This window comes from Mixophyes fleayi, chromosome 1 (assembly GCF_038048845.1).
Source record: "Mixophyes fleayi isolate aMixFle1 chromosome 1, aMixFle1.hap1, whole genome shotgun sequence".
In the NCBI taxonomy this organism is placed as follows: domain Eukaryota; kingdom Metazoa; phylum Chordata; class Amphibia; order Anura; family Limnodynastidae; genus Mixophyes; species Mixophyes fleayi.
Window position 1 is genome coordinate 279,699,712 of NC_134402.1, and position 25,590 is coordinate 279,725,301.

At 37.9% G+C, this 25,590-nt stretch overlaps 1 protein-coding gene across 3 annotated transcripts in view; it reads left to right on the forward strand.

The window, feature by feature from the left end:
* Positions 1 to 25,258, forward strand: part of ANP32B (acidic nuclear phosphoprotein 32 family member B) — a 55,486-nt gene extending 30,228 nt beyond the window's left edge. For 2 of the 3 annotated variants that reach the window (XM_075210932.1, XM_075210934.1), the window contains exons 2-7: positions 3,802 to 3,951; positions 4,895 to 5,017; positions 11,186 to 11,381; positions 11,865 to 11,995; positions 13,149 to 13,215; positions 24,463 to 25,258. In XM_075210932.1, coding sequence (XP_075067033.1) covers positions 3,802 to 3,951; positions 4,895 to 5,017; positions 11,186 to 11,381; positions 11,865 to 11,995; positions 13,149 to 13,215; positions 24,463 to 24,536 — 741 coding nt within the window. In that variant the 3' untranslated portion in view covers positions 24,537 to 25,258. The remainder of the gene's footprint in view (positions 1 to 3,801; positions 3,952 to 4,894; positions 5,018 to 11,185; positions 11,382 to 11,864; positions 11,996 to 13,148; positions 13,216 to 24,462) is intronic. The other variant, XM_075210933.1, reaches the window with a different exon arrangement.
* Positions 25,259 to 25,590: the final 332 nt, after the last annotated feature.

The window sequence follows — 25,590 nt, forward strand, 5'->3', positions numbered from 1 at the left end:
GGTCAGAGAAATATCTGATTTCTCTGGCATTAACACTTAAATAGCAAAGAGCGGTGGAAGAGCCTTTTGCCGGCATTTACTGGCATTTTGGCTCCTCACCACTTTAGTAAATAGACCCCAAGTGTGCTTCATAATGTCAAAAGCCAATATTCATGAAACACTTATGCCTGGTAAATTGAGCCAACATTCATGTGAATGCAGTCTTAGAACACACAATGGCTTTATCTAGAACAATAGTTGTTTACTATATCAATAATTGTGCTACTATATATTATTTCAGTCGAAGTTCAAAACATCTGCAAGGATCAGTTTAATCCAGTATTTAATTATATTGCTTAATTTAGGCTCCTCATGGTCACTGATTACGTCATCTCTGCTATCTCCCTCAAACAAAGAAAACCTATAGATCTTATTACCTGCATTGCTCTACCTACAGTGCTCCTAGTTTGAGCATCTCTGTATATGTTCTAACTTAAGCTTGGATGTTAGTGATACCAAAGCTTATATTAGCGCATGTAAATATATTCATGTAGTAATTGAGACATTAAAAGCTTCTTCATTTGTGAGCAGATCTATGCCTGGGAGTGTGACCAGGGCAGGGGGGGAGTGGGACCAGGGCAGGGGGGGGCACCTGCCCCCCCCGGGCTGTCCCATAGTGGGCTACCTGCCCCCTGGCCGGTCCCATAGTGGGCTACCTTGAGTGCACTGGGCCGCTTGCATTTTTTTTCCTTTAAAATGTTCCTAATATGCTGCAGAGTTGAGTCTTGCCCCCAGGCTAAAAGTTTGCGAGCCCTCCCCTGAGTGTGACCTGACTTTTCCATTTGAAATGCTGATGGGTATGGTTTACTTTAAAGCTGGTAGATTATTACGTTTTAAAAAAAAAAATAGTATTATGCTGATAGTGATTGTAAACTATATAAGACTATAAGAGGAAGGTTTTACAGGTTTAGAAGCAGCCTTAGGTTACATACACACAAGGTAAAACATCTTGGGGGAGGTTGTTAGTACGCTGTAATGCAGATTTTACTAGTTTGAACACTGAAAGACCACCTTTATAAACCATTGGCCTCCATAGAAAATGTGTACTCTATCCACACTGAAGTGCTAATGCACTAGAAACAAGAATTGTTGCATTCCAAGTGCTTCTGCTGTGAACAGATGATGTGTTTACCATAAAGACTGATTTTCTATGACCACGTCCGTTCTAGTTGCACTGCTTGTACCAGGTTTTTAAAGATGGACAGATGTTTAAAGAAAGAGAGTGTTTGAAAGCATATTGTATTTAAATGCACTTCCATTAGTGCTTGATTTAGATAGAAGATATTTTTAAAATAAGGTTATCAATATTTTATATCTAGCTTTTTCCTCTTTAAAATAGAATTCTAAAATTGTTAATTTCAGGGAACCTTTCTTTCTTGCTGTCCTGTTACACTACTAAGACAATAGAATGGAAATGCAATGTAAAAATATCAGTTGTGGTTTTTTTTTTTTTTGTTTTTTTTTTTAAAAGTCTTGTCTTTAATTTTTACTTTTCCCACTTTGACTTATGAATGCATTGTGGGTAAAATTTGTGTTAAGCTGTATTTGAAATATCCATTAAATTTCTCCAGATGGCTGTCTTCTGATTAACAAAAGTATATGTGATTATTACATGGCGGATATATGTATTTCCTATTCTAGAGCTAGCAATAGGAGTCATTAATATGTAAAATGCTTGCCTATCATTTGACTTTGGAAATGAGCAACCCCCTCTTTTATATTCAAATTTTATCATGTGTGAGAGAGAGAGAGAGAGAGAGATATAGCTGGAGACCACCTGAATTCAGCTTTCCTGCTCTGTGAGCAGATGTCATTATTCATATAGAAGACACAAATATGTGTAAAGCCTTCACCATGGAAATGTAACAGAAGAAAAGCAATCTGCATTTATTTATGAACATCATAGTCGCAGTCCTTATTTCCCTTCTTTGGTATTTGAAATCTTGGGACATAAGAAAGCCACCACCTTAAATTTGTACTTCAATAAATTGTTGGGAGGGGCACTTGGAAAAGAGATGGTTGTCCAAAATGTGGTCGGTCCCTTTAATTCATGCCAGTCAGATGTATGTTAAAAACTGCAATTTTATGACTCAATACAGATGTAGATGACAGTGTACATTGTCAAAACATTTGCAATGAAGAAAAGTATTCTCCATGTAATCATTAACAATGGTGCGTGGTTCACTATAATAAACTTTATCTGCTTTTCTCTTAGGTGTTCCAAAAATGTCTAAATTGCTCCCTTTACAGCACATAATTTGGCTATTTCATATATTTTGGCAACTTGCTACGTAGATGCCATGTTCTTGCTTAGAACAGGTTTTGAGGTGCACAAAATGTAATTGTTTACATTGCCTTATCTTGCCACTGTAGGCAGACATTTTTGTTCCTTGTTCATTCCAGTTTGCAATCTTTGTGCCCTTGCTTAGGCAAATCACTTACTATTTCTGTGTTGCATGCTCCAAACATAAGGCTGGTATTTGAACTGATATATTTTACTGTCAATAATTCTTAATTGTTGCCTGACTAAACCATTAACCTGTTTTTACAGTTATCTGATATAGGCACCCAAAGCCCTTTTTCCTCTTTTTTCTACAACCCAAGTCCAATATTCTGATAGAGAATTATTTTTCTTCAGAGAACATTGTTTTATAGTTGGCAGCATTATTTTGCAATTTTCTCTGCCATGACCATTCTTGAAGCACAGTTAAATATTTATCATGTTATATACCACTGCTAGAATGCCAGGTTTTTATACATATTTGTATCTTCAGTTTTGTACTACCATATGTTCTGCATTGTCACCTAGCACTGCTCTCCTCAGATTACACTGCAACAATAGTCACCTGTCCTTTAGGCAGCTATATAGACAATGTGCAGTCTAAGGTTTAATCTTAAAACTTTCACATGGAGAGTTTTACAAGCTCTCCATGTGCAACAGCATCAAACGCCTTGTCAAAATCTAAAGAGTCAATTCGAATTTTAGAAGTGGCGGCATGAAAGATACAGTGGAATTGTAAGTGTAAAACTATCAAATTCCATTCAATGAAAGCAGTAGGAGACCACTGGCCTGGTCGAATACCTTTGAGTCATAGGCCCCTAGTTATCATTTGTGGAGATAACATATTTTTTCTGTGACTGCTTTTTGCAGAGAGAGAAATTTTTATATCACCAAAATTTACCATTAAAATGCTCTGCTGTCTAGTGATACAGGCTGTCAGTAGCAATGGGACTCTTACCGATTCACATGACCCGGCATTTAGTTCCACTTGGGTAGGAAAAATTTTTTTTAAATATGTTTCCTGTCTTTATCATCTGTCACCATCCTGATATAAGGAAAGGAGTATTGCGTAGGTACTTGGCCCATTTAGCAAGAGATGCAGCTGTACGTTTTCGAGCTTTTTAACTAGATCCCTTAGTCTGGGTCACCAAGATATTAATTTAGTTTTCTGATCGCTTTTGAAGTAGACTGGCTTTTGTGTGTTTTGTCAACGTTTCTTCTTTCTGATGAAAACCTTGATTATAATTTTAAATTGTATAAATCTGTGTTAAATTATAACACTGACTGACACAAGTAGTTCAAGCACAAACTATTGCTTTAGAAACTTTTGTCACGGGTTTATTTTCAGGCATCTTGTACAGGAGATGGTTGTAATAGTGTTAAAATTAATATTGAACTTGTATATAATACTGTTTAATTGTGCATTGGTTAAGATACTAGACTAACTTTTTATAATTTACATTCTCATTTTTCCCACATAGGTACGAGAACTAGTTCTGGATAACTGCAGAGCACGTGAAGGAAAAATTGAGGGTCTAACAGCAGAGTTTGTGAATCTAGAGTTTCTCAGCCTAATTAATGTCATGTTGATGTCTGTTTCAAATCTTCCAAAGCTACCCAAATTAAAAAAGGTAAGGTGAAAGTAATCGCTTCTATTTGTCCGTTTGTAATTATACATTAAATCAAACAGTGTATTGTCAACTAGAGCAACCAGGTAGCTGTTCCCTGCAACAATTCTAGAGATTACGTGCAGCATTAATGATGGGGAAGCACAATGATAAATCATTGATCATCATAAATAATGTTGTCAATTATTTCAATTTACATATTCAGTGCTTTAGGACAATTTGCGTTTGTAGTGAAGTGTAAATATATGCAGTATATTGATAAGAATTGATGTTCTGTCAACATTATTCACAACAAATGTGTACAACAGCCTTGTTATATTCTTATTTGTTATCAGTTAACCTACAAGGACCACTAAAACTGACTTTGAAGCTTCCTCATATACAAGAGATATAGTGATAGATATTTATATATTAAAGGTCTGTAGTTTGTCAAAGAATGTAAGACCTTTCATACTGTAATTACATTTGCTATATTAGCAGTCTTTTCAGACAAGGGTAACAAGCAAGATTACTGTGACAAAATGGTGTATGACCCTTATTCTGCCCTTTGACCGTCACCATTAATGTTGATGCACTTACTAGTCGTCTACAGTTTGTTTACCCAGAAATCTTCAGTCTGTCCTGTACCTGGCAATATCTTTGTATGATGGAGGTGTTGCCTTAGGACTATGGGAAACAGGGTTTTTAAGTTGGATAGAATTTAGCAGTGTGTGACCAACTATTTCTGCAGTGATTAATTATCAACACTTTCAGGTAATTAACACATATTGAACACTGCATTAATTTAAAAATTTGCGCACAGATACTTTGATGTTGGGTACATTGGAGAAAAGGGAGGACCATGTAAATACTTTCCATCAAGGTTTTTTTTTATTTCTTTAAACATGTTGATATTTGACAATAATTAGTAATAATTAGTTTGTTTTGTATCCTCCCCCTTTTTCAGCTTGAACTGAGTGACAATAGAATCTCTGGAGGTTTGGATGTACTAGCAGAGAAACTGCCCAACCTCACACATCTGAATCTCAGTGGAAATAAATTAAAAGACATTAGCACCTTGGAACCTCTGGTATGTATATTATTAATATTTTTGCTATTTTAAAAACATTCATGAAGCCACTACTCTGAAATATTTTCTCCATCCACAGAAACCTAATATTCTCAAATAGTCTGACCATTGTAATTTCTGTATTATTTGTAAAATTAATGTTTTGGTGTTGGTCCAATGGGCCCAACCTCATGCATGTCCAAACTATAACAGATTAATCAGTAATATTAATAGTGTTCCTATTAGTTAGTGATTTATCTTCTGTTTTTTTGTCTTCTAATACTATTTATAATATGCAACTTTAGACTAATGGGTATACATTGCATGCAATTGGTTGGTTAGTTATACATGTTATTACTTCTTATACACACTTGTTGTATTCTACATAAATAATTATCTGGTAACTTTGTCTTGCTAAATAGCTGTTTACTAATAATTAAGATTACTATGTCTGACCACAACTTAGTAGCAAGTGACATTTCAGTTTTGGAAAATTCCATATTTGCACATTAAGAGTAAAACAATGACTTTGTGAATATATGTAGCTAATATTAAAACTGTTTTTACAAGTAATGTGTGATCCAAAACAATGCATGGATTATTTTTGCCCATATGCATAAGTGGGAGCTGCTTTTCACATCACCATGATGAAGGATCCTGGTTATAAAATTACCAAAGAAGTTTTCTTACATCTTTTCAAAAGTGGGTGCTTTATAGACCAAAATTTCTAAATCTTTACTTGTATGAAACAAAATATGTCTATCCCACTGTCACTGATTATCCAACAGCTCAACTCCAAACACACGTCTAAGTAGTTATGTACTAGAACAATAAAATGTCTTATCTGTTTGCCTCTTCATTAATGTTTAATTGGCATACGCCAGCTTTTCCCAAACTGTGCGCCGTGGTGCCACGGTGATCTCACAGGGGTGCCGCGGCCAGGGCTGGTGGTAAGCTGGGTGAGCAAGGCGGGGGATTACTTTATATAATTATTTTGGCTTAGGGGTGCCTTGAAAAAATTATGGAGACCCTAAGGGTGCCTCAGAGTGAGAAAGCTTGGGATCCACTGGCATAAGCAAAATGTTAAAATGATTTTTAAAACCTACATAATACTATTTCCATGTGATTTTTAGAGATGGTGGTTTAGTGAATTGAGAGCTTTATTCTGGTTCCAACTGTGACACTTAGAGAAAGTAGTAAATAATAATAATGATTCTTTATATAGCACCTTTCTCCTTATAGGATTCGTAGCACTTTACATTGCTGCAGAGGGTGAGGTAGCCATTTTGGACATGCTCATCTGCTATTCTATTGAAACATTCACATTAGTCCCTGTTGCATTGCTTACAGTCTAAATTCCTTACCACACAAACTCTCACTGGTGTTCATTTTTTTGGAAGCCAATTAAATTACCAGTATTATTTGTTTTGTGTATTCTATTGCACTGCTTAGTTGAAGTTATGCTGTATGTATTTGTATATCCATTTAGCTACAAGGACCAATTAAAATTCACAACGTCAGTGATTGTGGCTTCCACTCGCACTACCCTCAGTCTAAATCCTCACACAGACCTTTTTTTCAGTTAGACTACCCATGCAGCACAGGAAAAACCAAATGCATAGAGTGGCTCCTGGGGGGTTGCAGCTTGATGAGTGGAAAGGGCACAGCAGTAACCTCAAAGTGTTCATTTGCAGGGAACACAAGGAAAATGGGTCATAGGAACTACTGTGCCGCAATGCAAATGTTAATGTGTTCATTGGTACCAGTGGGTTCTATTCCCATATCAGTTTATATGCTTTTAATAGTGTTGAATGAAATAAAAAGCATTTATTTTGACACCAGTTGGTAAAATATGGCAAATGTTCAGACATGATGAAAACGTCTTGCATTGAAAAGGTGTTGATTATAACATTTGTGAACACTTCAGAAAATATCTATAGATTCATAGTAGTAACATTACTCATGCATGATGAGAAATTGATGGCTTTCATTTATCTCAGAGATTTGGTATGCAGCTCAGCTTGTGAATGCCCTGGCAGAATTTAATTGTTCAATAGTAGTTGCACCAAGCCTACTAGCAATTGTAATTTTTCCAGCAGGAAATGTAAAAAGCATTACGAAAACTTAAAGATGATGCAGGCATGATATGTATATTTGTGATGTCCCCATACATATGGTAACACGGCAGGGTGGATTTATCCAGAATGGATTTGCAGCAATAAACATGAACTTCACCCCAGCTAGGTCATAGGCAGACACTCTAAGCACAAATATGCTGCTAAAGCAAGCTCACTATGTGAGACATGGGTGAGCAAAGCATACAGGACTTTGTTGGTTTGCAGATAGCCTTCAACGTTTACGAACTGCTTTATATCTTTGGAGGGTTTTTTTTTTGCAATTTTTGTTGATACAAAAAACCTGTCTATATAAAAACTAATTGAAGGTTATGCTAGAGAGAGAATCAGCAGTACATGCATTTGTTAGTAAATGTATTGTTGGAAATGTGACAATAGCAGCATCCACTTAAGAATATTCAATAAAATAACAAATATAAACATACAAATTTGTTGTCTGCATAGTGTTTATTTCTGCAAATGTATTCATTATGGGGGGGAAGGGGGGCTTAAATATTTTGGGGGGAGATGGGGGTTCTTTTCCTCTCTGCTTGTGTACACCATGTAGTAAGGTGAGGTGGGCAAGTTTTCAATATAGGAGCAAAATGGGGTACTGTGGTGGAGAAAGTAGATGCAAGTTGGGCGAGGGGGCTTCCAGCTTATATATTTTTCTTAAGAAGAACCTGTTACTGAAGTGGAATGGTAATTTTGCCGTGAGTAGAGTTTGTTTTTTGCAGTGGGACGCAATAAGGTACTTTACTGCATAACGGATATGCATTATAAGCCTACCTACATACTTTAAATCCAAAGACAATCCTGTAATGTTTGACGTTGCTGTTTGTATTTCACTACAGTAAGTTATAACTTTCAGACAGGATCACCAATTGTGATGGGAGATGCCTATGTTTCCACTATGCCTATAGCATTTATTGGAGTTGTGAGGATACATATGGTGTAGTCTTTCTGTTACTAGGTGCCACCTGGAGTAAACTTTAAAACATCTGAATTTAGATATTTCCTGTATGCTTGCAGATTTTCTCCCCAATTTCATCCTCCAGAGTAACTCCCATGTGTGTTTCCCGGCCATTTTGTTTCTAAAGTTGGTGCTTCTGGAGCCAGGAGTGTGTGGTAAAGTAGAGTTGTGCCTTTACAATTGGAATTGTATGTACATGTGTTCTATTGAGGACCATTTTCTTACCGGATCTTCTTTGAGGCAGGTGTGGTCAAAGTGGCATATTTGGAAATCTTGATAGACCTTATAGTTCAAAATGTAACATTTCTCTTGTAGTTCACTAAATAAGTGTGGCGAAATCCCATATTACATATTGGAAATGCGTCATGTACCTCTTCTCATATTGAGGTCACCTTGCCTCAGTGTCATGAAGAAAAGAACAAGTTATCCCATATAGGTGGTAGTGGTGAGGAGTAATCTTTACAGATGGCGTCTACTGAAAATCCCAAGATACTAATGTTAGAGCTACTGTGGGGATGGATAATACTGATTTTGGTCTGTGGTGTTTTTAAGCCAAAGAATAAATTCAGTACAAGTTTTCTCCCATAAGATCATTTTCTATGTCTCCCCAACTTGTGGTTTGGTGTTAGTCCAGGAGATGGCTCGAGCAAGTTGAGTTACAGTAGCTGCAGAGGAGAGTTTGCTCTGGACCCGTCTACGACAGGTGCCCTGGTCAGTATCGCTCTTCTCAAGCGTGGTTCTTTAATGATTCCATATGAATTTATTGCAGATTGCCTGAAGGTTAATGATGGTCTGATTCTGCACCCTAAGTGGTAGGGTCTGAAACAAATAGAGGATTTTTGGAATTACAGAAATTTTTATTTTCTGAATTCTATTCTGCAAATCAAGGACACATAATGGTTTTAATGGGTAATTAGCTTAATATAATTGATCATAGGATTTAGTGATAATAACACCGTTAATCCGTTAAGCAATGAAAATAACATTTTAAGAAGACTTTTATTTTCTTTCGTTTGGAAGGTGAAAACCTCTAATTTGTGATTGTTCACCTTGTAACTAGATGTAGAGCCAAAATCAGAGAGTACTCTGAATAAATCAGGAAGAGAGGTAAGCGGTTCGAATATGGTGAAGAGGACGTGATCTGTGAAGAATTATCAGGGTTTAATCTTATTGTGTTAATGGTTCCATGACCAGAGCAAATAATTGGGGTTAAGAGGTTATAACCCTGACTAGTCCTGGTGGCAAGCTTTAAATAATTAGATGCTACCCTTTGAAAGGCCTACTCCATGTCCAGTGCTAGAGAAGTGTTTTTTGTTTGTTTGTAATTGGAATACCACAGAGTGGGTACAGCCTGAAAAAAGTCCTGTAACCAAGATGGGAGCTGGTAATTAATGTGGATGCAAATCTTGTACAGAGCAGATGGGTTGAATTGGGAGATATTTGGAGACAAGGGAAGAGATATATGTTGGTTCAGTTTTGTATATGGCTTTGTATGCATGTTCAGGCATTTTATATTGGATTCTGTAAAATACAGGTGACCAATTTAGGGACAGATAGAGTGGAGTAGCAGTAGAATAAGGTTTTACAAGGAAAATGTAGTCTCTTTTAGACTTCCTTCTGTCTATTCTGGAATTTGCAGATAGCCCTTAAATGTTACAGATCAGCTATGATTCGTGCATTGAATATAGTTTTATCCTGGGCAATTTTCGGTCATTTTTTTCAAAGGTCAACAAAACTAAACAACTGGATGGATGTTATAAAACCTTTGATAACAAACTTAATAGGCATGATGACATTAGCAAACCAATTTTAATAATACAATAGGTGTTTTTTTTTTGTTTGTTTTTACGGTTCCCTGTTTATATGTTTACTTATTGTTTTCCACTTATTTTTTTGTATCCAGGACATTCTATTGACTAGGGAATATAATGTTGAAATTATACCCCTAATGTTGTTAATGTATAAGTTAATAGTTATGCAACTGTCCAATATTTGGAGGTAAATCCACTTCTCATTTTTCATCAAGTTATACTGTATAGACATTTTATTAAAAAAAATTTGTTTTGTTTTGGTTCTTATTGTAAATGTGCTGATGCAGACATTGGCTAGTATACGTTGTCTTCTCATCTCGCTTCTAAATTCAGTATGCCTGAAATGGTACCCTTCTCATTCCTGATAAATATTTAGTGTAAGGTATACTATAAATTACAAATTGTTTTATCAGTATTAGATTTTACACCAAAGAAACAATCAATTTAGAGTTCATTATATTTTCATGGGCAAAATATATAGTGATACTAGTAATTAAAGTGAGCAGGTGTAAATTGCATGCACAGCATAGAATCACACTACAGACTACTCATACCTTGCTGTAGGTAATGGTCTCCATGGAAAATTAGTAGATGATTTCAGTAGAGTTGAGCAAAATTGTCAAAACTCTTCTCCCATTGCCTGCACAATTATGCACAATTTGTGGGTGGGATTTGGTCTTAAGTGTTTCCAGTCCTATTCAAACCACACAAGAGAATTGACAGTCACAGTCCCTGCTCTGTTTTTTCCGCAAAATGCAAATTTAGCAATACAGAGCAAAATGGTGTTCATATGGAATTCAAAGATTGGATCACTGAAATGTCACACCTCTGCAAAATACCCTGTACCACTTCAAAGCCCATTTTGTTCATCTCTAATTATCAGATGCAAATTGCAGGAATGCTCTATTGTATACGTAGAATTTACTCCCTAAGTACTACAGTAATGAAAACAGTAATGCAAAATATAAAAGGTGTTGCATATTTTAAATATGTACACATTGAGTGTGTTTTGCTTCTAGAATTAAGAGTAGAGGGATATTCTTGTCCTCTAATGTCGGCTTTAAATATTCAGTGATATGTGCCTTTAGGTTTCTTTTGTTGAAATGTACACTTGATATAAATGGTAGATTATTCACACCACTCGTATTGTAAAACAATCTTTTTACTTCTTTTCTCATCTGACTATAAAACACTTGTGATTATTGATAACTTTGTTTTGCTTTTTGTTTAGTTTTCTGGATCTTTGAGGCGTGTCAGCTCACCTAAAAATCATGTAATGTATTTATTTCAGAAAAAGTTGGAGCATTTGAAGAGTCTCGACCTGTTCAACTGTGAAGTAACAAATCTTAATGACTATAGAGAAAGTGTATTCAAACTCCTCCCTCAGCTAACCTACCTGGACGGATATGACAGAGATGATAAGGAAGCCCCAGACTCCGATGCAGAGGCTGATGGGGATGGTGTCGACGAGGAGGATGATGAAGAAGGTGTGCTCTCTTTTTTTAATTTAAACGCTTCTTTTTTCTCTTTTCTCTTTTTTTTTTTTTTTTTTTTTTTTACTGCACCTGTCACTTCATGGTTGAACATGCAAAGGAATGCACTTCCTTGATTGCTGCGTTATCAGGACTATTGGTTAAACCCACAACACCTGCAACCATACACTAAGCCATGATTTCAAGCTTATTCATGTGAAATTTAAATATTACAGTGCTCTTCTACAGTTGATGGGTGGTGCACCTCTAGCTGAATGAGCATGTTGAACTGGACATCAGCAGAGGTGGTCCCATTTAGACTTAATCCTGCTCTAGCCACACATTTATCATGTACCAGTTGTGTGCCAATTTGTTTGATTATAATTCTAATAAAATCTAATCATACACTTATGCATAGGAGGCCTAATGTTATCCATGTGCTCTTTTACTATGGCATTGTTTCATGTTAAATATATCTATTTTTTTGTAACTTTCTAGAAGGAGAAGAGGAGGAAGAAGATGAAGAGGAGGAAGGCGAAGAGGAAGAGGATATAGATGAGGAAGATGATGATGATGAGGAAGAGGTTGGGGAAGAGGACGATGAAGATGATGGAAGTGGAGAGGAGGAGGTTCGTAGTAATGTGTTTTTCTGTTAATTTATTTTAATAATGTTTACCGTCTTTTGTTAGCCCAATGCTCAGATCATTAAAATAAAGGAAGCTTTTATGCATATTAACATTTCTTTCAAACTATTACAGCAATGAATGATCATTGTTTTAACTGAGTTTTATTTGCTATCCTGTGACCAAACACCATCAAACATTAGAGTCACAAAATATGCATGTCTGGGCAGAACTGGCATATGTGGCTTATACTTTTTTGTTTTGAAAGATTTCCTGAAGCCTATATAATGCTGTGCTGGAAGGGGGGAGTTAGATTTAGCTGCTTGTAAACATATGCCCAAACTTGGGAATACTATCCTAGCTCCAATGGAAAAACCATCAGTGCCAAGAGTGAACTTAGTATTTTATAACAGATTCAGAGTTAGTGTACACTAGGCCAGTGTGTAGGGACAATAAAGGTGAGTTAATAGGGGCACAATATTTTCATTTTGTGAGAGTCGCTGAAGCTACACTATTTTGTGTAAATACTTTTTGGTAGTTTATAAGGCCGGGCTAAAGGCAACAAAGAGGTAAAAGGGATGCAGCAGCGGAAGGTAGAAATGAGGCTCTACCTACAGTTTTATGCTTGTTTGTATAATCATTGTTTTGGATTGTTTTGTTTGCCCCCCAATACCCTTGAATTGTTTGTATTTAGTTGGAGTACACTTGCAAGCTTTAATTGCATCACACACAGAAAGAAATCTGTATAATGGAGTTTTGTTGCTTACACTATGCACCAAAGAATGCTATTTATTTTGGATCTCAAATGTATTTCCTGTTCAGTTCATCCATGAAATCTCAATGACAAAATACTATTATACTAGTGAGTCTGAGAGCACTTTCAGCATAATTAGTTTCTAATTATATTGTGTATAACACTTGTAAGGACATTACATTGTATTTTTATGCAAATAAATAAGGGACCATCACAAACCATTTAAACAGTAGGGTTTGTTTGAGTTAGGAAAATTCTTGGGCAGCCTCCACTGTATGTGTCTCTATAAATATGATGGCTTCAAAGATTGTGAATCCATACTGACAACATGTGAGGAATTTAAATGGCAAACTTTAACTTGGCAAAACTTGTGATTTTGCACTAACTCCAGCTCATCTAATTTAGGAGGAAGATTTTGGACATGATGGAGAAGTAGATGAAGAAGAAGATGACGACGAGGAGGAAGATGAAGGTTTGTTGAAGTCATAAGTGGGGGTGTAAATAGAAATCTGGTTTCACAATAAAAGTTTTCAAACAGTCAACTCCAGGCCACATTACACATCGTATCTGTAAAATAAGATACTGGCCAAAATCTGCACCATACTAAAAACAATGCCCAACACTTCACAAAACTAATTAGAGTTGCCAGCTCTGTGTACAGATTGGTTTATAATGGTTCAGTGATTGTTGTGTATGACTGGAATTCTAAAAATAGTGATCTTAAGGCCAGGAGCATAGCATAGGTTGGCAATGCGTTACGGCGCGCTTGATACCTCATAAGTAATGTAAAAGTAATGTGCTAAAATGCTGCTCCAACAATTTGGGTCTTTCTAATATCCAGTTGTGTGAAGATTATTTTTTTCTCTATGCCAACAATTGTGTTTTATAACCCAGTGGGTTGTTTGCAAAAGAAAAGTAATGCACTATTAAGGCACTTTTCCCATTAACAAGTACAGTGCAAGTAAGGAAACAAACTTTTTGATACAGTGACACATCTGTCATATGACTTTATTTTTTTCACTATTATACTAACTGTTGCTGCTTTCCAAAAATACATATGCGCAGAATGTGTGTATGTTTATATTATCTGACTGTTCTTAATAGGAAAGGTTCCGATTTATAAATATTAACCAGCTGGATAATACAAGTCTTCTTTTTCTGCATGTTAGGTACAATCCTTACCATTTATTGTTTCTATCTATGGTCTAGAAGAAAATTAAGTAGCCATTAAGACTACTTCTAAAAATAGCACACATAATAAGAAAGAAAGGGAGACCTTATAGTGATGTTGAGGTTGTTAAAGAGTGCATTGTAGAACCTGTTTAATCTCTGTGTCCAGATGAAGTCAACAGGTTATCACAACTACTTACCTCTTCACTCATTCTGCCAGATCGAGGTCTTGCTTATTCTATTGTATTAGATGAGTCAATGGACATTACTGATACTGCGCCAGTTATAACATTTATTTGTACTATAACAGCAAATTTTCTTAAGGGACTAAACAAGAGGTATTGATTTTTTTGCACTATTCAAAGAGAAATGTCAAGCTAGAAATCTTAGAAGCTGCTAGAAATTGTTGGCGTGTGCTCTGCTGGTGCACATTCTATGATGGGGAAAACGTGAAGGGTTCTTATTATCCTGACTTGTTGCTTCCATTTCACTGTACTATATCAGCAATATCTTTCCGCCAAGATCAACAGTTTAAAATGATACGCTTCGTAAATTTATTAGTATTGTAAACTGCATTAGAGCAAATGCTTTATGCCATCATAATTTGAGACATTCTTCTGACAGACAAAGAACCATTTAGTGTTTATCTTCCGTACCATTCCAAGGTACACTGGTTGTCTCAAGGACAAGTATTACAAAAAGTATTAGATTTGATAAAAACTGTTCAGCTTTTTCTAAGAAAGAAACATCATGTAAACTAGGGATGAGCGCACTCGGATTTCTGAAATCCGAGCCCACCCGAACGTTGCGGATCCGAGTCGGATCCGAGACAGATCCGGGTATTGGCGCCAAATTCAAAAGTGAAACTGAGGCTCTGACTCATAATCCCGTTGTCGGATCTCGCGATACTCGGATCCTATAAATTCCCCGCTAGTCGCCGCCATCTTCACTCGGGCATTGATCAGGGTAGAGGGAGGGTGTGTTAGGTGGTCCTCTGTGCTGTTTAGTTCTGTGCTGTTTAGTTCTGTGCTGTTTAGTTCTGTGCTGTTTAGTTCTGTGCTGTTTAGTGCTGTGCTGTGCTGTGCTGTGCTGTTTAGTGCTGTGCTGTGTTCTGCAGTATCAGTCCAGTGGTGCTGTGTGCTGTGCTCTGTCCTTCTGAGGTCAGTGGTGCTGCTGGGTCCTGTGCTGTGTCCTGTTCAGTCCAGTGGTGCTGTGTCCTGTGCTCTGTGCTTCTAAGGGCATAGTTATTTCCCCAATATTCCCCTGTGTTTAAAAAAATAAAAAAAAGTTTTTTTAAAAAATACCAAAAACTACTTTAATATTTTTTAATTACCACAAAATTTTCACAACCAATCCTGCAGTATAAGCCCATTGGTACTGCAATATTACCAAGTTCACACATTCTGCAGTATCAGTCCAGTGGTGCTGTGTCCTGTGCTCTGTCCTGCTGAGTTCCGTAGTGCTGCTGGGTCCTGTGCCGTGTCCTGTTCAGTCCAGTGGTGCTGTGTCCTGTGCTCTGTGCTTCTAAGGGCATAGTTATTTTCCCACTATTCCCAAGTTTTTTAAAAATAAGAAAAAAGTAAAAAAAAATAAAAAATTTAAAAAAATAATAATAATTATAACCAAATTTGCAAAACCAATCCAGCAGTATAAGTCCATTGGTACTGCAATATTACCAAGTTCACACATTCTGCAGTATCTTGTGCTACATATAATGGAGACCAAAAATTTGGAGGATAAAGTAGGGAAAGATCAAGACCCACTTCCTCCTAATGCTGAAGCTGCTGCCACTAGTCATGACATAGACGATGAAATGCCATCAACGTCGTCTTCCAAGCCCGATGCCCAATCTCGTAGTACCGGGCATGTAAAATCCAAAAAGCCCAAGTTAAGAAAAAGTAGCAAAAAGAGAAACTTAAAATCATCTGAGGAGAAACGTAAAGTTGCCAATATGCCATTTACGACACGGAGTGGCAAGGAACGGCTTAGGCCCTGGCCCGTGTTCATGACTAGTGGTTCAGCTTCACCCACGGATCTTAGCCCTCCTCCTCCTCCCCCCCCTACAAAAAATTGAAGAGAGTTATGCTGTCAGCAACAAAACAGCAAACAACTCTGCCTTCTAAAGAGAAATTATCACAAATCCCCAAGGCGAGTCCAAGGGTGTTGGTGGTTGTCAAGCCTGACCTTCCCATCACTGTACGGGAAGAGGTGGCTCGGGAGGAGGCTATTGATGATGTAGCTGGCGCTGTGGAGGAACTTGATGATGAGGATGGTGATGTGGTTATTGTAAATGAGGCACCAGGGGGGGAAACAGCTGATGTCCATGGGATGAAAAAGCCCATCGTCATGCCTGGTCAGAAGACCAAAAAATGCACCTCTTCGGTCTGGAGTTATTTTTATCCAAATCCAGACAACCAATGTATGGCAATATGTAGCTTATGTAAAGCTCAAATAAGCAGGGGTAAGGATCTTGCCCACCTAGGAACATCCTCCCTTATACGTCACCTGAATAACCTTCATAGTTCAGTGGTTAGTTCAGGAACTGGGGCTAGGACCCTCATCGGTACAGGGACACCTAAATCCCGTGGTCCAGTTGGATACACACCAGCAACACCCTCCTCGTCAACTTCCTCCACAATCTCCATCAGATTCAGTCCTGCAGCCCAAGTCAGCAGCCAGACTGAGTCCTCCTCAATACGGGATTCATCCGAGGAATCCTGCAGCGGTACGCCTACTACTGCCACTGCTGCTGTTGCTGCTGTTAGTCGGTCATCTTCCCAGAGGGGAAGTCGTAAGACCGCTAAGTCTTTCACCAAACAATTGACCGTCCAACAGTCGTTTGCCATGACCACCAAATACGATAGTAGTCACCCTATTGCAAAGCGTATAACTGCGGCTGTAACTGCAATGTTGGTGTTAGACGTGCGCCCGGTGTCCGCCATCAGTGGAGTGGGATTTAGAGGGTTGATGGAGGTATTGTGTCCCCGGTACCAAATCCCCTCGAGATTCCACTTCACTAGGCAGGCGATACCAAAAATGTACAGAGAAGTACGATCAAGTGTCCTCAGTGCTCTTAAAAATGCGGTTGTACCCACTGTCCACTTAACCACGGACATGTGGACAAGTGGTTCTGGGCAAACGAAGGACTATATGACTGTGACAGCCCACTGGGTAGATGCATCCCCTTCCGCAGCAACAGCAACAGCTGCATCAGTAGCAGCATCTACAAAATGGCTGCTCATGCAAAGGCAGGCAACATTGTGCATTACAGGCTTTAATAAGAGGCACAACGCTGACAACATATTAGAGAAAATGAGGGAAATTATCTCCCAGTGGCTTACCCCACTTAGACTCTCATGGGGATTTGTGGTGTCAGACAATGCCAGTAACATTGTGCGGGCATTAAATATGGGCAATTTCCAGCACGTCCCATGTTTTGCCCACACCATTAATTTGGTGGTGCAGCATTACCTCAAGAGTGACAGGGGTGTGCAGGAGATGCTTGCGGTGGCCCGCAAAATTGCTGGACACTTTCGGCATTCAGCCAGTGCCTACCGCAGACTAGAGGCACATCAAAAAAGCTTGAACCTGCCCTGCCATCACCTCAAACAAGAGGTTGTGACGCGCTGGAACTCCACCCTCTATATGCTGCAGAGGATGGAGGAGCAGCAAAAGGCCATTCAGGCCTACACAGCCACCTACGACATAGGCAAAGGAGTGGGGATGCGCCTGAGTCAAGCGCAGTGGAGACTGATTTCCGTGTTGTGCAAGGTTCTGCAGCCATTTGAACTTGCCACACGAGAAGTCAGTTCCGACACTGCCAGCTTGAGTCAGGTCATTCCCCTGATCAGGCTGTTGCAGAAGCAGCTGGAGAAAGTGAGGGAGGAGCTGGTAAGCCATTGCGATTACAGCAAGCATGTAGCTCTTGTGGATGTAGCCCTTCGTACGCTTTGCCAGGATCCGAGGGTGGTCACTCTTTTAAAGTCAGAGGAATACATTCTGGCCACCGTGCTCGATCCTCGGTTTAAAGCGTATGTTGTGTCTCTGTTTCCGGCGGACACAAGTCTACAGCGGTGCAAAGACCTGCTGGTCAGGAGATTGTCCTCTGAAGAGGACCGTGACATGCCAACAGCTCCACCCTCATTTTCTTCCACATCTATGGCTGCGAGGAAAAAGCTCAGTTTTCCCAAAAGAGGCACTGGCGGGGATGCTGATAACATCTGGTCCGGACTGAAGGACCTGCCAACCATTGCAGACATGTCTACTCTCGCTGCATTGGATGCTGTGACAATAGAAAAAATTGTGGATGATTACTTTGCTGACACCATCCAAGTAGACATGTCAGACAGTCCATATTGTTACTGGCAGGAAAAAAAGGCAGTTTGGAAGCCCCTGTACAAACTGGCTCTATTTTACCTGAGTTGTCCCCCCTCCAGTGTGTACTCGGAAAGAGTTTTTAGTGCAGCGGGGAACCTGGTCAGTGAGCGGCGAAGGAGGTTGCTTCCTCACAACGTTGAAAAAATGATGTTTATAAAAATGAATAATCAATTCCTCAATGAAGTACAGCACTGCCCTCCAGATACTACAGAGGGACCTGTGGTTGTGGAGTCCAGCGGGGACGAATTGATAATGTGTGATGAGGAGGAAGTAGACACTGTAGGGGGAGAGGAATCAGAGGTTGAGGATGAGGACGACATCTTGCCTCAGTAGAGCCTGTTTAGTCTGTACAGGGAGAGATGAATAGCTTTTTTGGTGTGGGGGCCCAAACAAACCAATCATTTCAGTCAAAGTTGTTTGGTAGGCCCTGTCGCTGAAATGATTGGTTTGTTAAAGTGTGCATGTCCTATTTCAACAACATACCTCTCAACTGCAGCTCATCCCTCCTCTGCGGGGATAATGTCTCCTGTGCTCTGACACGTCACTCTGTGTACTCTCAGCCTCAGGATCTGACACTACAGCTACCATGCCTCTTGTAGCAGCCCTCACTCCAGGGCCTCTTCCATGTGCAGTGTCCCCCTCTCTCTTGGGTTCACTATAGTGGCATGGAGTTCTCCCCCTCATCCAGGGCACACATTCCTTGCCCTGGCTCAGTCACCACGCTCAGACTTCCAGGCAATGCTGGGGGAGCCTGGGAGCTTCCACCCCAGGTCCCCAGCTACAACTCTCCTCTCCTGTGTCTTCTCTCTCTTTCTGACACTTTAAAGATCGTGCCTTTAAATGAAAAAGTCAGTCTTCATTGCACGACTATGTGCAAGTGCAACAGGGACATTTTTTTGGGTTTACAAAGTCAAACAATAACACTTCGACCCTGTCTGTCTGGGGTCTCTCAATGACGAATTGTCTGTAGCATGTTTGGAGGAGGTATTGTGGCCCCGGTATCAAATTGGGTACCGGGGCCACCCCACTATGCAGTCCAGATACTTGTTTGGTGGAATTCCGACACGTGGAGGGTTTTTTAATTATATTGTGGCCTCGGTACCAAATTGTGTACCGGGGCCACCACACTACGCAGTCAAGATACTTGTTTGGTGGAATTCAGACCAGTTGAGGGTTTTATTATTATATTGTGTGGACCACTCTATCTATACCACACTACAACTCTATACCACTCTATTTCCTACTTTAATTCTATTTAATTCTATTTCCTACTTTAATTCTATTACTAATTAATTACCATAAAGAGGAACAAAAAAAACCAATTTTACCAAAAGTATAATATGACTTAGACTTACAAACACTACACTTTAAAGATCGTGCCTTTAAATGAAAAAGTCAGTCTTCATTGCACGACTATGTGCAACAGGGACATTTTTTTGGGTTTACAAAGTCAAACAATAGCACTTCGACCCTGTCTGTCTGGGGTCTCTCAATGACGAATTGTCTGTAGCATGTTTGGAGGAGGTATTGTGGCCCCGGTATCAAATTGGGTACCGGGGCCACCCCACTATGCAGTCCAGATACTTGTTTGGTGGAATTCCGACACGTGGAGGGTTTTTTAATTATATTGTGGCCTCGGTACCAAATTGTGTACCGGGGCCACCACACTACGCAGTCAAGATAGATAGATGCGTATTGCGTATCATAGATAAAGTACATTCAGTGGTGTGGGGCAAATTGAAAAATATTCCAAATGCACTGACATTATCAAAAACAAGAGGTTGTCACACGCTAAAACTCCAACATGTATATGATGGAGAGGATGGAGGAGCAGCCGTATGTGTAGTGTAATGCAGATCTGTTGAAGGTTTTTTATATATTTTATTGTGGTGCCCAGTGCCCACTCCTCTACGCAGTCCAGATACATTTATTGGTGCGAATCATAAAAGTTCAGGGTTTTTAATATATATTGTGGTGACCCACTCCTCTACGCAGTCCAGGTACATTTATTGGTGCGATTCATAAAAGTTCAGGGTTTTTAAGATATCTTGTGGTGACCCACTCCTATACGCAGTCCAGGTACATTTATTGGTGCGATTCATAAAAGTTCAGGGTTTTTAATAGATATTGTGGTGACCCACTCCTCTACGCAGTCCAGATACATTTATTGCTGCGAATCATACAAGTTCAGGGTTTTTAATATATCTTGTGGTGACCCACTCCTCTACGCAGTCCAGGTACAATTATTGGTGCGAATCATAAAAGTTCAGGGTTTTTAAGATATTGTGGTGACCCACTCCTCTACGCAGTCCAGGTACAATTATTGGTGCGAATCATAAAAGTTCAGGGTTTTTAAGATATTGTGGTGACCCACTCCTCTACGCAGTCCAGGTACATTTATTGGTGCGATTCATAAAAGTTCAGGGTTTTTAATATATATTGTGGTGACCCACTCCTCTACGCAGTCCAGAAAGATACCTTGTTGCAACGTTTTGGACTAATAACTATATTGTGAGGTGTTCAGAATACACTGTAAATTAGTGGAAATGCTTGTTATTGAATGTTATTGAGGTTAATAATAGCCTAGGAGTGAAAATAAGCCCAAAAACTTGATTTTTAAACTTTTTATGTTTTTTTCAAAAAAAATCCGAATCCAATACCTTAAATCCGAACCGAGACCTTTCGTCAAGTGTTTTGCGAGACAAATCCGAACCTCAAAAATAACGAAAATCCGGATCCAAAACACAAAACACGAGACCTCAAAAGTCGCCGGTGCACATCCCTAATGTAAACTTTCACAAAAGGATTTCTTTAGAAATCCAGCCTTATATGACTTAATGACAAAACAAATGAACTGAAACAAAATTTGTACATGAAATGTGTGGCGCAAAATATGGCTCTTAACTATGCACTGGTTAAGTCCGTTGTTTCTCCAGCGTATATTCTCAAGCTGGCAAAAGTTTTAAAAGATAGAATTTAGAATATACGTATTATGCAAAATAGGGATATAAACAGATATGTAGGTACTTTTCATTAATTCTTTGGAGAGTACATTAAGAGATTAAATATCTTGAGAGACATGAAGCTTTTTTATCCGCATCTGGTGAATATCTTGTGTGCATCGGAGAACGTATAGATGGACCTGATCAAACATTTGGAGGACAACATTACAATGTCTCTCTAAAAACAAAGTAGATCCTGTAGAAATATTGAAGAATGCTATACAGTAACCTTTATTACAGCAATATGCCCAGCATTTACTTTTGCTTTGGGACAACTTATTGCTGCGAGACTGTTTTTGCACAGGAGAAAAATTAAGACTTGTCTAAAGTCACAGATAACAGACCAGCACTTTGAGATCTTCTCCTCATCTTCAAACATTTAATTCTTAGCACAAAACAGTCTTTCCTCCAACCCTCCTTCACAGTGCTGGTTAGGGAGCTCTTGATCTACATCTTGATCTAGTCTAAATTCCCTAACATACTGACAGACAGGAATGGTTCAAGATGAGAATGTCAACAATGAGTCCAGATCTAAATCCTATAGAACACACGTGGAGAGATCTGAATACAGCCGTTGTGAGAAGACCTCCTTCAAATCTGGGAGAACGGGAGCAGTTTGCACAAGAAGAGTGGACCATATTGTCAGTAGAGTGGTGCAGGAAGTTCATCCATGGCTATAAGATGCAGTTGATTGTAGTTATTGACCAATGAGTACACTAACAAATATTAAGTCTAGGGTGTCAATAATTTAGAGCAATTTATTTTCCTTTTCTCATTTAAAAGGATGTACAGTATTGAGAACAAAAAACAATTGTTTTGTAGATTAATACTGTTGCTAATGTCACCTTGTGTCTAGAGCAAATTGTGAGCTATTTGAAAATAGTGCAAGGGTGCCAATATATTTGGCAAGGACTGTATAAATTAGTATGTTGAGGAAAAAGCACTAGTTTCTTACCATAAAGATGACGTAGTAGGGATTGTAGTGCTCCAAGGTCCACTGAGAAATTATCATATGTTATCTGCATAGACTCCGCAGCAATTTGTTGACAACTATGTAGAAGTATTGTGCATTCAATTCTAAGTGCTCACACCTTACACTGCAACTGGCCATTATATAGAGCAATAGTTTACCAAAAATGTGGCTATATTAACAAGACATTAAAATAAACTGCACACATTTTGCATTCATTTAAATGTTATATTGTAGAACAAACATAAAGTTTATTTCTGGAGTTGCATTAAGTATGGAAAAATATCAAAAGTGTTACTTTTGTGAATGTGCAAAACATAACTAAGGGATTTACATACATTCATTTAATTTGTCAGGATAATACACATTGCCTTCCTCTGTATACTCAAGAATGGTGTGCTGAGAAAGTGACTTGTTGTTTTTATTTCTGCTTATATTTTTTTTTTTTTTTTTTAGAACCTTTTATAATTCATTGGCTTATACTTGTGAATATGTAGATATTATCCAAGTGGTATTTACAACACATATCTAAATATGTTCAGAAGACTTGTACATGCCCTCCTGCAAATTATAGTTCATATATTTCTGATTTTAAAACATTAATATAATCCAGTAGTTGCATTATTTTAAGCACACAATTTTAGAGAGTAATGTGCAGATGCCCATGTATTACCTGATTCATTTCCAGTTATTTTTGGGTAGTCTGTGCACTGTTGTGATAGTTATAGCATTAAAATTGTGTCCTAATAACCACATTGCCATACTTTTTTTTTTTTTTTATTTATTGTTCTTCCCTCCAACCCTCCTTCACAGTGCTGGTCAGTGAGCTCTGTTAGAAGCTCTTGATCTACATGCAGTGACGGTCAAATTCTTAAGCAGTGTGGTGATCGAGTGAAAAGGAAGCATTTTTAATTAAAAAGAAATCTGGAAATGTGATGAACCCACAACTGTCACTTACTGCAAGATAATATATAAAATATACTTCCAAACGAGCACTGTAAAACATCAGAACTCAAGTCATGCCCCAACCGCTAGGACATTCCCCCTTTGCCCGTAGTGAAAATGGGACCTTTGTATGGTTATACTGTAAACAATGAATTCCTCATATTATTAATTTCAATAAAGTGTATTGCTCGTGACTAGTATTTTCAGCAGTTTAGCATTTTGTTTAAATATATGTGTGTGTGTGTGTGTATGTATGTATGTGTATATGTATGTGTGTATACATATATGTGTATATATATATATATGTGTGTGTATATATATATATATATATATATATATATATATATATATATATATATATATATATATATATTTATTTATTTTTTGAATGCAAATTTTAACACTAAAAGATAAAATAAATGCAAAGTAAAATTGGTTGTCTTCAAGACCTTCGTTTTTTTGTTGTTTTTTTTAAAAAGCTTAACTTTTTTTTCCCTCTACCTCACACACCAGAAATACTTTTTTTTTTTTTTCTCTACCCATGTGTTTTTGAGGCAGATGGGACATTTTTGTTACTGTTGAGTAAATATCTTGTCGTCATGGGCATTATATATGGGGAACAAAACATGTAAAATATTTTGACCTTTTGTTGTTCCAAGTTTTCTTGCTGGCAGGAAAAGGGCTTCCTAAAAGCTTTTCACCTTTTGTGACAAGCTGTTTAATGCAGTTGTGTAACAGGAGCAGAAGAAATGTAACACGTATATATGAAGCACATGTTTGGTTTAGCTGACTTCCTGATGGCCCTAAATACTGCATTCTGACTTTTTTAAATTGTCAGAACCACAAACTTTGTGTAGTGAGCATAGTTAAAACTTCTTCTGTTCTGCGCTTCAGTATACTTCCTTGCAGTGTATACAGAGACTATATAGTTAGATTTTTCGTGTTTTTGTTTTTTTAAACACCTACCTTATCGCTGACAAAATCTTGCAAAATCATTATCCATCAGTTTCCAAACCCAAATTACAGGTATTAAATGGAGATAGGGTGTGAAAAGCTTTGAGGCCTTTAAAATTATACATTCCTTGGGTATTACACACATTTATATGTGAATGTGTGATAGCTGCAACGTATGTGGGTTCTAAAAATAAGTGAGCCTTTTCATTAAAAAGCTTTCTATAGACTTGTAGGAGAAACCAGGAAAATGACTTTAGTGTTTTGATGTGAAGTTTAATACCTTATTTGTCATGTTTTGCAGAAGAAGAAGAAACTGTAAAAGGAGAGAAGAGGAAGAGAGAAACAGATGACGAAGGTGATGAAGAGGACGACTAAAATCACAAAAGAAAATAATGAAAAAGGACCTTAATGGATTATACAGTATTGGTTGAACTGGCCCCATCCATGGATTACTGAAAACCAGGCTGCAAATGAATTGTAACAATTAAAACAAGCCCTATCCCTGAACACCCAAAAAGAGCCAAAGAGTCGTTACTGTGACATTCCTACAGCCAATAAACCCTACTGGAAGCTTATTACATCATGGTTTATAATTAAGTCTCAAAAAGGCAAAAAAAAAAATTAAATATATTTCTGTATGTGTTTGTGTGTGTGTGTATATGTATATATACGTATTTACATACATACACACACGCACACACATACATGTATTTCAGCTAAAAAACTGGGTCAATGCTTTTATTATTATGTTGGGGTTCTTAAGGGTTAACAAAATAAAACATTGAGGGTCTGATTTGGGGAGTCATGATTGTCAATGGCTACCTATTAAATAGACGTTGGAGCACCATTTTTACTTTCTGTACAACAACAAAAAGAGGAAAAAAAACTTTGTAAATAAAATCTTAACATTTTTGGGTCTGTTTTTCATGCTTTGCTTTTTTTCCCTAACAGTTCAATATTTTTTTACAGTAGGATGTTTTTGCGACAACTACAGATGAACTATTTTTAAGAACATGAGTGAAATAAACATGTTACTATTTGGTAAACCCTAGTTGTATGTTTACATTTCTGAATGAGAAGTAAATTACTCCTAATCATGTAGTCGTAATGTTTTTTTGTTTGTTCGTTTTTATATAATTATTCTTAAATACATTTTCTCAATTTTTGACTTACATTTTCAAGTCAACATTTTTAGTGCATGCCTAAACAATTTAAACAGATTATTTTTTTTTCCAATATTTCTTAGTTTACATTTTGTATTCTTTGCTGTGAGGTATCATTCTTCAAAAGACCATTAAACATGAAATGTAAATGTCTATCTACAACAACTCTTTACAGTGCTATCCCATATTTTGATTTCTTTGAAGTCCCCATTCTTCTGTAATTGCCTACAACTTTAGTGTGTAACAGAGAAAGTGCTAGCCACAGA